The sequence below is a fragment of the Bufo bufo genome, chromosome 3, assembly GCF_905171765.1.
Source record: "Bufo bufo chromosome 3, aBufBuf1.1, whole genome shotgun sequence".
NCBI lineage: Eukaryota > Metazoa > Chordata > Amphibia > Anura > Bufonidae > Bufo > Bufo bufo.
This window is the reverse complement of record NC_053391.1, coordinates 98,809,710-98,828,129: the sequence shown is the minus strand read 5'-3', so window position 1 is coordinate 98,828,129 and position 18,420 is coordinate 98,809,710. Positions and strand designations below refer to the sequence as shown.

Sequence of the window (18,420 nt, the reverse complement as noted above, 5' to 3'; positions counted from 1 at the left end):
ACTTAAATAATTGATCACAGACTTAGGCCCCTTTCACACAGGCGTCACGGATTTTGTACGGATGCGTTGCAGGTGCATTGCGGGAAAACCGGGCTAGTGCGCACGCAATTTTATTCAGTTTTGTCTTCTTCGATTGCTGCTTTGTTTAGTTTTTGAATGTTTTTTATCACACGCCAGAACTTCACTGAAGTTCAGGTTTGGGATCGGTGTTCTGTAGATTTTATTATTTTCCATTATAACATGATTATAAGGGAAAATAATATCATTCTTTATACAGAATGCTTAGTAAAATGTCCATTGAGAGTTAAAAATTATAAAAAAAGACTCACATCATCCACTTGATCGCACAGCCGTTATCGTCTTCTTACTTCTTCTTGCAGGACCTGCAAAAGCACCTGCGCTGACGTCATCGCGCTCACCTGAGCGCTGTGACATCAGCGCAGGTCCTGCTGAATGAAAATAGAAGGTCCTTCTATCTTCATTCAGCAGAACCTGCGTTGACGTCACCGGGCTCACCACGTGGTGAGCGCGATGACGTCAGCGCAGGTCCTTTTGCAGGTCCTGCAAGAAGAAGAAAGAAGACGATAACGGCTGTGCGATCAAGTGGATGAGGTAAGTAATTTTTTTATTATTTTTTTTACCCTTAATGGACATTTTACTTAGCATTCTGTATTAAAGAATGCTATTATTTTCCCTTATAACCATGTTATAAGGGAAAATAATAAAATATACAAAACACCTAACCCAAACCCGAACTTCAGTGAAGAAGTCCGGGTTCAAGTCTGGGTACCACATTTAGTTTTTTCTCACTCGCGTGCAAAACGCATTGCACTCGCGCGAAAAATTATGAACATCGGAACACAATTGCAGTCAAAACTGACTGCAATTGCGTGCCTGCTCGCGTGGTTTTCCCGCAATGCACACGCGACGCATCCGGAGCAAATCCGGGACGCCCGTGTGAAAGAGACCTTAGGGAGCAGGATCTCCTATTTATCTATGTCCTGTGTCTGGGCATACATGAATTCAGCTGGTCTCTACCAACCAACTCAGGAAAAAAAACTTAGAATTAGGCCTCTTGCACACGACCGTAGGGCTTTTTCTGTATTTTATGGTCCGTTTGAAATGGATAAATTTTTCAGTTTTTTTGTTTCAGTAGTGTTTCCGCTTCCGTTCCGTTTTGCTATTCCGTTTTTCCATTTGGTTTCCGTTTGTGATCCGTTTTTTGCGGATCGTAAACGGAAGCATATAATAATGTTTAAACAGTAAGTACATAAAAAAATTGGGCTGAGCATAACATTTTCAATAGATGGTTCCGCAAAAATGGAATGGATACAAAAGACATACGGATGCATTCCGTTTTTTTGCTGAACCATTGACTTGAATGGAGCCATGGATCGTGATTTGTGCGCAATAATAGGACATGTTCTATCTTTGAACGGAACGGAAATACGGAATGCATACCGAGAACCTTCTGTTGTTTCTGCGGACGCATTGAAGTGAATGGTTCCGCATAAGGACCGCAAACGAAACACAAAAAAACAGAATGGAAAAAAAAATGTTTGTGTGCAAGAGGCCTTATAGACAGACTGCAGATTTCTGTGTAGGCGCACGGACTGCCAGAGGATAAGCCTAACTTATGACAAGGCCTGCACCTAATCGTAAATTAGGCCTCTTTCACATAAACGATATGGATTGTGTCAGGATCTGTTCAGGCAAAAACTGATGGTTTTGCATGCAAGTTCAGTCAGTTTTGTATGTGATTGTGTTCAGTGTTTCAGTCTTTTCTGTGCAGGTGCAATCAGTTTTTGATGCGTTTTTCACATGCGTAAAGAAAAAACGGAGGAATTACAAACTACATCTTCTGCAACCATCAGTGAAAAACGCATTGCATCCGGATTGCATTTGGATTCAATCTGTTTTTGACGCAAGCCCCATTTACTTCTATGGAACCAGAGCTGCGTGAAAAACATAGAATATAGAACCTGCTGCGATTTTACCTGAACACAGAAATTATGTGTGCTTCACGTATCGCACCCGGATGGAAAACTCGCTCTTGTGAAAGACAGGACAGGGGATAAATCTCCCCCGAAGTGTTTGACATACAAACAAAAGAAAGGTTTTATGGTTTTAATCAACATGATCAACCCTTCCAGGCCGGATGCCTGGTTTAATGGGGTTGATCATGCTGACAGAGGCTCTTTAAAGGGGTTGTCTCACCTCCTTATTTACAGGCTCCCTCGCAGCTTTTGGGGCCTCAGTTCCCTGCTTGCTGGGGGCAGAGCTGAAGGCACAGTGAGCAGGGCAGGGAGGATGCAACCCTGCCCCTTGCTTGTGCGTGCGCGCACCCTGTAAATCCTATGAGCTTGTAGTAAAGCTCAGACAAGGTGGCCGGGCCGGGAGTGACTGTACAGTCAAGGCCAAAAGTTTTGAGAATTACATAAATATTGCAAATTGGAAAAGTTTCTGCTTAAGTTTTCATAATAGCAATTTGCATATACTCCAGAATGTTATGAAGAGTGATCAGATGAATTGCAGAGTCCTTCTTTGCCATGAAAATGTACTTAATCCCAAAAAAAACTTTCCACTGCATTTCATTGCTGTCATTAAAGGACCTGCTGAGATCATTTCAATAATCGTCTTGTTAACTCAGGTGAGAATGTTGACGAGCACAAGGCTGGAGATCATTATGTCAGGCTGATTGGGTTAAACTGGCAGACTTGACATGTTAAAAGGAAGGTGATGCTTGAAATCATTGTTCTTCCATTGTTAACCATGGTGACCTGCAAAGAAACGCGTGCAGCCATCATTGCGTTGCATAAAAATGGCTTCACAGGCAAGGATATTGTGGCTACTAAGATTGCACCTCAATCAACAATTTATAGGATCATCAAGAACTTCAACGAAAGAGGTTCAATTCTTGTTAACAAGGCTTCAGGGCGTCCAAGAAAGTCCAGCAAGCGCCAGGATTGTCTCCTAAAGAGGATTCAGCTGCGGGATCGGAGTGCCACCAGTGCAGAGCTTGCTCAGAAATGGCAGCAGGCAGGTGTGAGCGCATCTGCACGCACAGTGAGGCGAAGACTTTTGGAAGATGGCCTGGTGTCAAGAAGGGCAGCAAAGAAGCCACTTCTCTCCAAAAAAAACATCAGCGACAGATTGATCTTCTGCAGAATGTTTGGTGAATGGACTGCTGAGGACTGGGGCAAAGTCATATTCTCTGATGAAGCCTCTTTCCGATTGTTTGGGGCATCTGGAAAAAGGCTTGTCCGGAGAAGAAAAGGTGAGCGCTACCATCAGTCCTGTGTCATGCCAACAGTAAAGCATCCTGAGACCATGTGTGGGGTTGCTTCTCATCCAAGGGAGTGGGCTCACTCACAATTTTGCCCAAAAACACAGCCATGAATAAAGAATGGTACCAAAACACCCTCCAACAGCAACTTCTTCCAACAATCCAACAACAGTTTGGTGAAGAACAATGCATTTTCCAGCACGATGGAGCACCGTGCCATAAGGCAAAAGTGATAACTAAGTGGCTCGGGGACCAAAACGTTGACATTTTGGGTCCATGGCCTGGAAACGCCCCAGATCTTAATCCCATTGAGAACTTGTGGTCAATCCTCAAGAGGCGGGTGGACAAACAAAAACCCACTTATTCTGACAAACTCCAAGAAGTGATTATGAAAGAATGGGTTGCTATCAGTCAGGAATTGGCCCAGAAGTTGATTGAGAGCATGCCCAGTCGAATTGCAGAGGTCCTGAAAAAGAAGGGCCAACACTGCAAATACTGACTCTGCATAAATGTCATGTAATTGTCGATAAAAGCCTTTGAAACGTATGAAGTGCGTGTAATTATATTTCACTACATCACAGAAACAACGGAAACAAAGATCTAAAAGCAGTTTAGCAGCAAACTTTGTGAAAACTAATATTTGTGTCATTCTCAAAACTTTTGGCCACGACTGTACATGCACAATAATTTGTGCGCGCTCGCTCTCATGAACCCGGCCACCAGATCAGCCGGCCGATAGGGTTTCTGTGCGCCTGCGCGGCCACCGCTAATAACATTACAGTTGTGGCCGTAACCCCTAAAAACAAGCATGGAATTTGGGGCACTATAAAGAGGAATAAGAGGTGACAGCGGCAAATTGGAAAATGGATCTATATTACAGAAATCATCCTAGAACTACAAGGAAGTGATTAAATGGTGATTACTGAGGTGAGACAACCCCAAGTCTAACACTTCTATCTTAAGATGTTACTCCACTTTCTACGTAACCCCTTGATTGCGACAACTTTTAGTTCAATTGATAAATCTGGCTTAAATTAACTTGACAGGCTAACGAATACCAATGTCCCACATACTTTTTAAAACTGGAGTCAGGAGTGTAAAAATGCAAAATGTCGCAAAATTTTGTGCAAGTCCAAAAAGGCACACAGCTCTATTTTGCGACTCTTTGTAGCCGGAATTCAGAGTGCAGAGTGTAATAAATTCCCCCCATAGTCTCACATTGTCGGGGGTTGCGTGGCTGCCAAGTCTCTGCCTTTGAACTCATAATGTCATAGAATTGTTCCAAGAGAGAAAGGACTCTCTGCCTGTCTAGGAAGCCAACCTAGAAACACAAAGGATACACAGAGTTAATACAACTTCTCAAAATAGCTAATTTACAGATTTTGTTTTTCATTGTGATAATCTCTTATTATCATGAAACGTAGACTGGATGAGACCATACAGTATGTATTATCTAAGTAGCATCTTGGAGCTTTCGCAGATGCCTCTTTGATGCTGTATTTTCGTGCCGTTTTATAAGTTAATGCCAGGAAGGCATCATAAACTAAAGGAAATATATAGAAAATATTCTACTTTTGTTCTTTTGTACAATCCACTCCTACTTTTGGCTTGAAAACTGGCTACAAAACTGCATCTGAATGCCAAGAGAAAAAGCACCCTTAAAAGAGAAGACGTCATCGGCGCAGGCGCACTGAGGGAGTGCTGAGGAGACGAGCCTCCTCATCTCAGAGCGCCTGCGCCGAATGACCAGAGGCGCGCGATTTTTGAATTACTGACAGGGCCGGCCGGAGGAGGAGATCACGGCTGGCCCTGTCAATCAACACGGCGAGGGGGCGGTTTTCTGCTGCGGCTACCAGCAAGTAGACGCCCTACTTGCTGGTAGAGCCCTCATTTACATATTATAAAACTTCGTTTTATAAAGAATCGGCCGCATGAAAGTAAGTAAGACTATTATATTCTCCTATATCGCGCTATGAGGAATCTAACTATCCCAAAAAAAAATAATGAGTTTTGTGGGGTGACAGAAACCCTTTAAAGTAAATTTTCAAGTTGTAGTGGTCTATTCAGACAAAATCTATGCTTGTGAGGGGGGAAGGGTGTTACAAAAAGCGTGTTAACTGGCTGCCTGATTTTGCTGATAACACTGTAGTTTAACACAAAAAATATGGTTCTCTTGGTAAAATCATGCGGCCAATTAACAAGTTATTTGAAAACCCTGCCCAATACATTTGCGTGTGGTTCTGGACAACATGTATGTGCGTGCAAACCGTCAGGTTGAGCTACATTTAAATGATCTGCCTAAAGCAATCAACTGATGATCAATTGAAGCAAGTCTTTGCCATGTTAACAGGGACCTTTTTCAATCAGCAGTAAAGCTACGTTCACATCCGGCTGCCTAATCCAGTGCAAAAACCTGCAATGGTTTTTGTCTGGCCAAAACCCTCATTTATGCCGGAAAGCGCACGGATCACCGCTGGATCTCATTGCAGTCTATGGGGATCCGGCAGTGAAGTAGAGGATCCGGCAATGTGATCGAGGAGATGTGATTGAGGCCTAAGATTGAGTAAAACACAAGAATTTACACAAAAGAGAGGAGAAGTATAAGGGCTATTTCAGATGAGCGTGTGCAGTCCGGAAATCACACTCCATTTGTGAGCGTGATCCTCCATTCTGGACACTGCTCGTCTTGCAGGAGCACATGGCATTATACTAATTTGTAATGCTATGTGCCTCTGCTTGACCTTATTTCTACAGAATCATAGTGACAGCGTTATTTCAGTATGATCCTGTAAATGGAAGGTCATGCAGAGGCACACAACACTATAAATCATTATGATGCCGTGCGCTCCTCCAAGACGAGCAGTGTCAAAAATGGGGGATCACGCTCACAAACTGGGCGTTATTTCCGGACTGGACAAACTAATCTGAAACAGCCCTAAGGGTCCCATTTACACAGGCCATTGATCAGGACACTAGTTCCAATCGTTGCCCTGTGAAAACATGCTGCCTGACAATTACCTGACAAACGAGCAAATTTTTGTTCAGGTCATTGCATCTTTTATCCGACGTGAAAAATTATTGTTTGTTGGCAGCATATCACTCCGTGTAATGAGGGATGTGTTCCCAACAAATAAATAAAATTGTATTAACAACTTCTTGTCCCCAAATTCGTATGTAATGAGCATTTCTTACAGGGATTTAAAGCGCAGAGATAGTTGTGTGGCTGAGGAAGTCAGTAGCTGCCATATAGGCGCTCGACTCCAATGCACACAAGGGTTAATGTCGTAGAAAGCCAATTTGCCTATTTGAATTTTTTTCAAGAAACTGGAGTACCCAAAGGAAACCCACACAACATGGGGAGAACATACAAACTCCATGCAGATGTTTTCCATGGTCGGATTCAAACCTAAGACCACAACGCTGCAAGGCACCAGTGCTAACCACTGAGCCACCATGCTGCTCCATGTATGTAAATGGCACTTAGGCTGGGTTCAGACCTGAGCGTATTTGATATGCGCGTTTAACGCGCGTTTTTGTCGCGCGTTTTTTGCAATAGTTAACGCGCGTCAAAACGCCCCAAAGAAGCTCAAGAACTTGTTTGAGTGTAGGGCGTTTTTCAGCGCGTTCAAACGCGCTGTAAAACGCTCAAGTGAGAACCAGGGCCATAGGGAAGCATTGGTTTTCATGTGTTGAGCGTTTTACAGCGCGTTTGAACGCGCTGTAAAACACTCAAGTGTGAACCCAGCCTTAATGAAAGTCAACCAACATGCTGCACAGTGAGTTGGCATTTATTAATGGGTAGAAATCTGCCCAAGGGCCCTAAAGCTAGGCATCATGTTGTGATCCAACATGCCGAACCATTCTCTTCTCCAACATTTGCCGACATACATCTAATATGTATGGCCAGCTTTAAGGTGGGTTCACACACAGGTTTTGTGGCAGCCTGTGGGTCCAACCAACAGGAGATTTAAGAGCCTTTCATTTCGCTTTTTCAATTCTCTTCCAACCTACCTATTGCTTTGGCTCAAAAAAACTACCACAAAACTCTACCCTAACATTGAACCAGCAGATGCTAACAATGCATGACAAATCTGTAGATCTCATGGTCTGGCACTTCAAGCAGTGCTATTCTTGATCTGTAAACTATGGAAAACCACATCAGAAATATGCTGAACCCTAGTAAATGTCAATGCAGTTCCAATAGCCATTCGGATCAGTTGTATGACAAATCTGGTACAGCACTGCATCATTATGAATGGAAGCCAGAACATGTGTGTGAACAGAGCTTTAAAGGCTATTTTTTTATTATTATTACTGCATTGTAGTCATTTTGAGCCCAAAATATTTTTTTTAATTGGTCTCTATTAAAAATATGGAGTCCTTTTTTCTGTACAGAGCTGAGATGCTCTAGTAGCACTCTTTGGATTTTCTGTCTTTTCCGTCAGACCAGGAGCTGACGTACTCCTTATCTCTACTCTCTGACCTCCTAAACACTCATTATAGCAAAGTTCCTATTTTACTATAAGAATGTGGCTTAAATAACTGTTTATGACATCTCAGTAGTTTAGAGATAAGGTTTATTAGATGACCAGCACAATGTGAAAGTACCAGTCACATGGCCAGAAAAACAGTTAACCCTTTGTTACAGAACGGCTCAATATTTTTAATCAAGGCCAAGTAAAAAAAATAATTTAAGCCAAAAAGGAGTAAAATGCAATCATTAAAAAAATGCCTTCGAAGGTGTACATAGCCTTTTAATAAGTATATACATAAAATACACTGAGCCTACCTTTCCTGAATCACATGCCAGGAAGAGATGAGAAAACTTCTGTCTCCAAATATCATGGCGAATGGTCTCACGGAACATGTCAGCACACTGTGCCATGTGGCGCAAGAATTCCTGGAATAAATCTGTGCTGAGGTGATTGATAAATGGATGTACATACTGCGGAGAAAGAAAATAAAATATAGTATTGGTATATGATACATTAGATATACCTGAACCTGACACCACAAAATGCAGTGTATTCGGCAGGTTATAGTGCAGGAAATGCTGAGCAGATCGATATATAGTGTTGAGGGAGAAGATTCAGTAAAACTTGAAATGATTTAAAGGGGTTATCTGGTTATAGATATTGATGACCTATCCTCATTCCTCAGGATCGGTCATCAATATCAGATAGCTGGTGGTCCGACATCCAGGAAAACCGCTGATCAGCTGTTTAGAAGAGGTTGGGCACTCAGTGAACGCCGCGGCCTCTTCCTAGGCCATGTGATGTCACCATACATCGGTGACACATGGCCTAGTTGCCGCTCAGCCCCAAAGAAGTGAATGGGAATGAGCTGCAAGACCAAGCACTGCTGCTATACTATGTAAGATGCTCTGCTTGGAAAGCTGCCGGGAGCCAGCTGTGCTCCCCAGTGCTCCAATGAGCACAGCGGCTCCACGAAACAGCTGATCGGTAGGGGTGCTGGGACTCGGATCACCGCTGATGTGATAATGATGACCTATCCTGAGATGACCATATCTGAAGGTGGATCTCCTGTACTGAACTGAGTTCAGTAGAAGAGATCTGTGACCAGATATGATCTGACTGCATCATGAAACACTAAGATACAGTACAGTCAGTTTAGTACAGTGGAGCCATGGTCGGCCTGGGAGATCCGGCAGACACACGGACCATGTCTCTGAGGCCGATCACAGTTGTGTGCATAAGCCCGAAGACCTTTTTTTTTACACATCTGTGTCCATTATGATGACCATGACAATGCGGTCAGTGTTTCACCCGTGAAGTTGTCTGTGAAGGGTCCTTTGTTGGTCTGTGTGCCAATTTTTTGCCCTCTGTGTGTGTCATTTGTATTCCACGTACACTGCTAGGCTGAGAAAGGGATTTACAGAGCATCACCTACCAATAGTCAGTGAAAACCACTGAGAGAACACTGATGCTATCCGTGTTGTGTCAGTGGCTTTCATGGACCCGTAGACTTCATGTAAATGTCTGGTCTGCATCAGGGACCAAAGTAGTATACGTCTCCATTGTAGTGGAAAAGCAAGGATGTGTGAATAAACACATTAAAAACAAAGGATATGTGTGCTGTCTATGGAGAAAACAGCACGTGTGCACCATTTCCTGACACGTGAAATAAGCCTTAATGCTATCCATCGCAGATTAAAGTTTGGACAAAAAGAGCAGAGATTTAAATGTTTAAAATTATAAGTTTTGCTGAATCTTTTCCCACAAAACTATATTTCAATCTGCTTCCTCTTACTGCATAAGAAAATGGCATGTGTGGCCGTACCCATAGGCCTCATGCACACGACCGTATTTTGCATCCATTGCACACAGACCTATTCATTTCTATGGGTCTGCAAAAAAATCTAAATGGACAGCACATGGAAGTCATAGCAGTTATCACTAAGGAGGTTTAATATGTCCGAAACACGTTAACAGGAGCAACAGAGACTTTGTCCCCACACGTATGTATTGATTTGGATCTTCAATAAAGAACCCATAGTTTTTTTGACCTGCGCTGGATTTTTCTACATGTCATCTGTGTACTGTCTACATCTGTGTGTCTGTTTTGCAAATTATAGAATATGTCCTATTCTTGTCTGTATTGGAGACGGGAATAGTAATTTCTAGTAATGGTAGTGAGAAAAATTCCAGATTACACAGATGTCCGTAGTTTGCAGACCGCAATACAGACGCAGTCCTATGCCTGAGGCGTTAGAATATAAGTCTTCAAGAATTAAGTATAACAAATGACTCCAGGAGGCATCGCATTTGAAAGATACATTCATTTATAAAGATTGAGGCCTCATGACAAAGTCGTATGAATGGTCCGTGTACACCACATGGTTCATACAGTTCCAGGAGGACTTCCTTATAAACCTAATTTTGTTTTCAAGGGGTCCGGCTACACGGGGCAGAATTTCTGCTGAGCATTTCATCCTCCGCATTGAAAAGGGTGAAATATGTGATGTGAATCTACAGCTGAAATTGACATGCCCGGCACCACAGGGCAATTTACCCAGCAGTTTTTTCTGCAGTATGAGGATAAGATGTCTTCATATCTCATCCACTTGGCTGCTACGCTAAAACACTGCAGCTTTACCTTTACACCAAATCTGAACCTACCCTGAAAGGGGTTTGCCAGGTTCAGGATATTGAATGCCATGGTAGAGCATTAATATCAGATCATTCGAGGTCCAACTCTCAGTACCCCCAACAATCACAGCATGCGTTCCAATGATGCGGGGCTGTCTACTGCCCGTCACCTACTTAGTAGCAGCACTGCACAATATGACAACTTCAGCCTATTCAAGTGAATAGGACAAACTGCAGTACCCTGCACTACTGCTGCTGCGAAATACATGGCATGCAGGCAGTGTCAGGCTGGGGTTCCTTGGGCCCAAACCGTAGATCAGCAGTACAGTCTAATAGACTGTCGTGACAAATCATTAGCTCCAAAAAGCAGCCCCTAATGTTTTTTTTTTGTCTATCCTGGACATTTGGGGCCCAATATGGCTTCCTAGACTGGGCCCACCAGTGAATCCTCTGGTACTTTGGTGGGCAAATCCGGTAAATTGACCAAGTTAAACAATGAAGAAGCTTTAGCACAGTGCCTCCTAAAACAGCTGGGCAGCACAGATGCTAAGAGTCAGACATTCCCCCCCACAGCAATCTAATATGGATGCTGTACCCTGAGGATAGGCCATTAATAGCCTGAACCTCAGCAGATGAATAAGTTTTACTTACTTTAAGTGTCTTAAAACATGTAAATAAGTTGCACATACTGTACTGTGCAAATGTTTTAGGCAGGTGTGGAAAAATGCTGCAAAGTAAGAATGCTTTCAAAAATAGACATGTTAATATTTATCAATTAACAAAATGCAAAGTGAATGAACAAAACAGAAATCTGAATCACTTCAAAACATCATCAGTTCTTCTTGGTATACTTGCACACAGTTTTTGAAGGAACTCAGCAGGGAGGTTGCTCCAAGCATCTTGGAGAACTTTGAGACTCTTCTGTGGATGTAGGCATGCTCAAATCCATTGGTCTCTTCATGTAATCCCAGACAGACCTAATGATGTTGAGATCAGGGCTCTGTGGGGGCCATATCATCACTTCCAGGACTCATTGTTCTTCTTTACATCGAAGATAGTCCTTCATGACATTAACTGTATGTTTGGGGTTGTTGTCCTGCTGCAGAATAAATGTGGAGCCCATCAGATGCCTCCCTGATGGTATTGCATGATGGATAAGTATCTGCCTGTACATCTCAGCATTGAGGACACCATTAATCCTGACCTAATTCCCAACTCCATTTGCTGAAATGCAGACGCAAACTTGCAAGGACCCTCCACCATGCTTCACTGTTGCCTGCAGAAACTCATTATTGTACCGCTGTCCAGCCCTTCGGTGAACAAACTGCCTTCTGTTATAGCCAAATATTTCAAATTTTAACTCATTAGTCCAGAGCACCTGCTGCCATTTTTCAGCGCCCCAGTTCCTATGTTTTTGTATATAGTGGAGTAGCTTGGCTTTGTATATGGACCACTTTTGGCCAGGCTTCTCTAAACAGTAAACGGGTAAACTGGGTCCCACTGGATCCTGCCAGTTCTGAGCTGACGGCATTGCTGGACATCTTCCGATTTCAAAGGGAAACAAGCATGATGTGTCTTTCATCTCCTGCTCTAAGTTTCCATGACTGACCACTGCATCTATGGTCCTCACATTTCTTAGTGCTGAGCAGTGGCGTACCTGCAATAGAGGCAGACCATGCGACTGCTACAGGGACTGAGGGAGGAGAGGCCCAACACTAAACTTCTCTCCCCTGTGAAATATGTTGTTCAGAATGAGTGCCATATTTGTGAAGCACCTCTTCCACTTTTTTGACATAAAAGTCAGATAAAGTGGGTGAGGTCAAAGGCAACTTTATAAATGATAGTTTGTATTTAATTAAAATTTCTTCTATTTTATAAAAAAATAAAATAAAGTAGGTGGGGCAGGGGGCCAATACTACATTTTGCTATGGGGCCCTATGAGATCTAAATGCCCCTGATGCTGAGAAATACAACCAGATACTTATCCATCATGCAATACCATTAGGAAGGCTTCAGATTGGCTCCAAATATATTCTGCAGCAGGAAAACGACCCCAAACATACAGCCAATGTCATTAAGAACTGTCTTCAGCGTAAAGAAGAACAAGAAGACCTGGAAGTGATAATATGGCCCCCCACGGAGACCTGATCTCAACATAATCCAGTCTGTATGGGATTACATGAAAAGGGAGAAGGATTTGAGCAAGCCTACATCCACGGAAGATGTGTGATTAGTTCTCCAAGATGTTTGTAACAACCTGTCTGCCTATTTCCTTCAAAACCTGTGTGCAAAGTGTGCCTAAAACTGATGCTGTGTTAAATGCAAAAGATGGTCACCCCAAATAATTATTGGATTTAGATTTCTCTTTTGTTCGTTCACTTTTACGGTATATAGTATATGGAATATCAAAAAGAAATCAGACAGATTGGATTATTTTTTCACCTCTACAAATTCTTCCTCATTTAACTTCTGCTCCATTGTGTCTGCAGTCACCAGGTCTTTACTGTATGCTACCAAAATAAAAAGTTATTATGATTGATTAGAAATATGTGTAAGCCAGTATATCATTCATTCTTGTTAAAGGGAACCTGTCATGTCCGATCTACAGGCAGCATGTTATAGAGCAGGAGGAGTTGAGCAGATTGATGTATAGTTTCAGTATATCTTGTAATTTATTAATGTAAATTCCTGCTCATTTTTGGCTTATACTTGGGAGTCCGGTGGGCAGTCCTACTCAATGATTGACAGCTACCTCTATATGCACTATGTAGGGGAGACAATCATTGAGTAGGACCGCCCACTTGACTCCCAAGTATAAAACGAGCAGAGATTTACATTGATAAATTACAAGTTCTATTTTCCTATAAAACTATATATCAATCTGCTCTGCTCCTTCTGCTCTGTAACATACTACCTGCAGATTGCACTGGATTTTTAGTGTGACAAGTTCCCTTTAAATAATGGTCACTGAGGAAGTATATTAAAGAGGTTATCCGGTAAATTATAATAATGACCTATACTCAGGATAGGTCATCAATATCGGATTGGCGGGGTTCCCAGCTGTGAGAAGATGTTGTGCACTCTGTGTGCGCTGCCGCCTCTTCCTAAGCCATGTGACATCACCATACATCGGTCACATGGCCAAGTTGCACCTCAGCCCCATTGAAGTAAATGGGGATGAGCTGCAATACCAAGTTCAGCCACAGAACAATTTACAGTGCGGTGCTTGGAAAGCTGTCAGAAGCAAGCTGCGCTCACCAAAGCTCCGGTGAGCGTGGCGGCTTCTTGTAACAGCTGATCACTGTGGGTGCCCGGACTCGTACGCCCGCCTATGTTATAATGATGACCTATCCTGAGGATAGGTCATCATTATATTTACCAGGATAACCCCTTTAAAATTACTGTTAGTGAATCTTACCTGGTTTGTTATCCAATGCATATTGAGAGATGAGCTCAATAAAGGATTTTAAAGCACTCTGTACCTAAATTTGAGGTAGAACACAAGAAATAATTAAGGAAGAAAATATAATATCCTTAAGGAATAGCATATAAAGATCTCTATTACAACTTTTTTAAACATAAAAAACTCTATGCAGTTTGAGATTTTCATTGTGCAGATCTCTGCAACTTTCCCTATGTAACAAGTGCACCCCAAGCCTTGGCATTATGCCTAAGGCTACTTTCACACTGCCGTTTCTGGGTCCGCCTGTGAGATCCGTTTCAGGGCTCTCACAAGCGGCCCCAAACGGATCAGTTTAGCCCCAATGCATTCTGAATGGATGCGGATCCGTTCAGAATGCATCAGTTTGGCTCTGTTCCGCCTCCATTTCGCTCTGGAGGTGGACACCAAAACGCTGCATGCAGCGTTTGGGTGTCCCCCTGGCGGCGTGGAGCCAAACGGATCCGTCCTGACTTACAATGTAAGTCAATGGGGGCAGATCCGTTTACATTGACACAAATATGGTGCAATTGTAAACGGATCCGTCCCCCGTTGACTTTCAATGTAAGTCAGGACGGATCCGTTTGACTTACACTCAGACTTAGATTTTTTTTTTACTAAGTTATGCAGACGGAGCCGTACTGAACGGATACCAGCGTTTGCATTTATAGGTGCGGATCCATCTGTGCAGATACCAGACGGATCCGCACCTAACGCAGGTGTGAAAGTAGCCTTATTCACAATTTAAAGAGGAAGGGAGAAATTATACTATGTGACACAGATACATACTGTATGTATCCTTGTATATACTTACCAGCGCAAGTGGAATCCTGCCGCTAACATCCAGGGTCCATTCTTGAAACTGCAAGGACAAGGCTTCTTTCCTTTTCTCCATCACCTGGCTCTGGATGCTTTCTACTTGTGATCTATTATCTTGGTACTCCTTCAGTTCCTCTTTTAGTTGACCTAGCCTGCCAACAACAAAGTCATGACCAATACTATATGAAGCATTATCTATAATATCAGAAATCAATGAAGTGGAGTACAGCAAAAACAGAGTAAAGCGTAGACCAGGTGAATAATATCCAACTTGGTCAATACTGGGAGATGCATAGTTTGCAGTTGTAAAGCACAGCTTCATACAAAACCAAAATGTCATTAAGGGAGTATTCCGATCTGGACATTAATGGTATATATCGACAGGGCATGCTATTAAGGTCCAATTGGTGGGGTCACATCTTAAAGCGGGGCTCTGTCTCTCAGCCATGATAGTTCAGGCTACATTTACAGGACAGTGAAAAAAAAATGCCAATAAAAATAGATGTAGTTCATTGGATTTTTATTTATTTTTTACATGTCAACCCCTGCAGTGCCCTCATAATATTATATTTCCCCCCCACAGTGCTCCTGGACATCAATTGCCCCCCACAGTGCCCCCAGTATGAATAACAGCCCCATAGTGTCCCCTCAGTATAATTAATGGCCCCACAGTGCCACCAGTATGAATAATGACCACATGGTGCCCCCCAAAATGAATAATGGTCTCATAGTGCCCCCAGTATATATAATGGCCCCAAAGTGCTCCCCAGTATGAATAATTATACCCTTCAGTATAAATAATGGCCTCTTAGTGCCGATATATATATATATATATATTTTTTTTTTTTAGGCCTCCTTTTATCCCCAGTATATATAATGACCATCCAGTCCTCGTACTGTCCACAGATCCAATAAAAAAAAAAAATACTTACCTTGTCCACCAGCACATGGATGGAACACTTGCTCCTCACTGTAGGCAGCAGGACCTGCACTCCCATCACATCATGTGACGTCACCATACTTGGCGTGTCAGGTCCTAAAGCCTGCAGTAAGAAGCAAGTGTTCCCTTGTGAGCAAGTGGATAGGGTATTTTTTTTATTATTTTAACCCCTCAATGGTTTTTGGTGTACGCATTTTTAACAGCTGTTAGACGGGTGCACTCTTGTCTAAACAGCCATTACAAAAGGTTCTATGCATTTCAATGGGGTGAAAACGACCAAAAATAGGGCACGTTTTATTTTTTGATGGCTGCTATTCACTGGCCGTTAAAAAAATGCCCATACGAACCTGTAACAGTTTTCAGATCGTATGGCCACGATTAATAAAAAAAGAAAACATTGAAGATATCGGCAAATATGAAAAACACATCATACATGTATATTTGCTCTCACCTGTTGAATTCTAAATCAAAAACATTGTTTTTCAGATCAGCAACTACTTGCTCCAAGCCACGAACGTAGGCCGACTTCTCTTTGCCAGAAAAGAAGTCAGGATTTTGTCTCATAAGGAACTCTCCAAGATAGTTAACTGGGTCAAACTTAACAGAATCATCTTCGAGAACCTTTTTCTTTTCCAGCTCCATGAGAAGGGACTCAACACCGTGCACAACTGAAGGCATCACGTGGTCAAGAAGATAAGTTCTTGTGTCTACAGAAGACTTGTCCGGGCTGAACCACTCCCTCGCCAGCACATCAGCCGGTGCTTCTTTCTCCACTTTCTCCCTCTGCTCTCTTTGTATCTTTATGGTGTTCAGTATTTTCTGTTGCACTTTTAATCCTCTTTCTTGCATTTTATCTGTAAATATCTTTTTATATCCAGCCTCTGTCTCAACAGCATGGAAACAACTGTCTTTCGAAATATCTGTGAAGCCATTTCTCACTGAATCACGGTTCTCCATGGAGTCACAACTGAACCTTAGTTCTTTAGGTCTGTAGGGTAAACAATATAATAAATGTGTATTAGATCACAGTTTATCCTAAAAGACAATAAAATAACTGCCTGGATTCTATTCTTACTGAAGGCAGTAAATATAAGATGTGACCCCCTACAGATGTGACCGCCTACTAAATTTGGCATTTTTTACAACTCCACTTGACACACTTTACAACTGTGGAGGGCGGTATAAAATGTTTCTAAAACACATAATAAATGTGATGCACACCATCTCTGTGTTCTTTGTTGCCTAGAGTTTGAAAAACATGGCCGAGCTGTCTTCCAAAAACAGCACCACCAATGTCCACAGGTTGTGCGTGCTATTATAGCTCAGCCTCATCGATTTTAGTAAAGTCGAGTAGCAATATGAGAATCGTCCTTGGACACATGTGGTGGTCTTTTTCTAAGGGTCTATACACACATGCATATGGCACTGGCAGTTTTAGGGGGGGTTGTAAAACCTCCAAAATAACCACATACATTTTTTAACATGTTTTTTTTTGTTTTCTTCATGACGGTTTTTCCTTGATGATATGAAAGCGCTTGAAAAACACCAAAGACCACAGCAGGCTTCATATTAGAATAGAAGCTAGGGGGGAAAGGACAAAAAGCCACCTAATGAAAAAAAAATTCATATAGCAAAAAAAAAAAAAAAAATGCTTTTGTGTCCTGCGTTTCATATTTCCCATAGATCTTCTGAAGCTGCCATTTTTACAACACACACAAAAAAATGCACCTAAAAAGCAGGTACAAAACCCCACAAAAAAAGCGCAAGTGCAGAAAAATGTGAGGAAACACCTATTGGGGTTATTTATCAAACTGGTGTAAAGTAGAACTGGCTTAGTTGCCCATAGCAACCAATCAGATTCCACCTTTCATTTTTGACAGCTCCTTTACAAAATGAAAGGTAGAATCTGATTGGTTGCTATGGGCAACTAGGCCAGTTCTACTTTACACCAGCTTGATAAAGGACCCCATATGTGTGCCGCTATTTTATTTATTTATTAGAATTTTGGGGTTCTGTGGCATTTTGGAAAAAATGCAGCATGATCTAGCTATGGTGTGTTTTTAATATGCCTTAAAAATGCATGTGAATAACTAGATATTGATGAATCTCCTATGTTGGTGTTCATTTATCAATAGAATTGCACAAATTATGCCAAATTTATCACAATGTGGTACACCCACTAGACTTTTTGTTACATCCCCTACTGACATGTATTTTGCTTCAAAAGTGTGCATGATGTAAATAAATTTAGCACATTTTACCGCTCCTATTAAACCTTTCTTAGGCCTCTTGCACATGACCGTATGTATTTTGGGGTCCGCAAAAAACGTATCCGCAAAAAATATGGATGACGTCCGTGTGCATTCCGTATTTTGTGGAACAGAACAGCTGGCCCCTAATAGAACAGTCCTATCCTTGTCCGTTATGCGGACAATAATAGGACAAGTTCTACCTTTTAGCGGAACGGATTACGGAAATGGAATGCACACGGAGTACATTCAGTTTTTTTTGCAGAACCATTGAAAAGAATGGTTTTGCATACAAACCGCAAACGGAAACCGCAAACACGGAACGGAAACGGAAATAAAATACGTTCATTTGCAAGAGGCCTAAGGATGTGTTAAAATGTGTCCAACACACACAAAAAAATTGTTGCAAGTGATCTACATATACTTTAACAAATCCCCTCCACAGTATTTTAGTTTTTTTTAAGTTTTTTTTAGCATTTTTGTGGTCAGTAGTGTTTTTTATTTATTTATTTAGAAACATGGCATGATCTAGATATAGATTTGCTCCGGATGTGTCGCGTGTGCATTGCGGGAAACCC

The 18,420-nt window shown here is 42.0% G+C and overlaps 1 protein-coding gene across 1 annotated transcript in view; it reads right to left on the bottom strand.

Annotated features, from left to right (window-relative positions):
• EFCAB5 (EF-hand calcium binding domain 5) overlaps positions 1 to 18,420 on the bottom strand; it is a 45,253-nt gene that overhangs the window by 25,220 nt on the left and 1,613 nt on the right. Inside the window, exons 2-7 of the mRNA XM_040421787.1 lie at positions 16,045 to 16,581; positions 14,649 to 14,805; positions 13,814 to 13,877; positions 12,838 to 12,905; positions 8,076 to 8,231; positions 4,505 to 4,607 (exon numbers count right to left, since the gene is read on the bottom strand). Coding sequence (XP_040277721.1) covers positions 4,505 to 4,607; positions 8,076 to 8,231; positions 12,838 to 12,905; positions 13,814 to 13,877; positions 14,649 to 14,805; positions 16,045 to 16,550 — 1,054 coding nt within the window. The 5' untranslated portion in view covers positions 16,551 to 16,581. The remainder of the gene's footprint in view (positions 1 to 4,504; positions 4,608 to 8,075; positions 8,232 to 12,837; positions 12,906 to 13,813; positions 13,878 to 14,648; positions 14,806 to 16,044; positions 16,582 to 18,420) is intronic.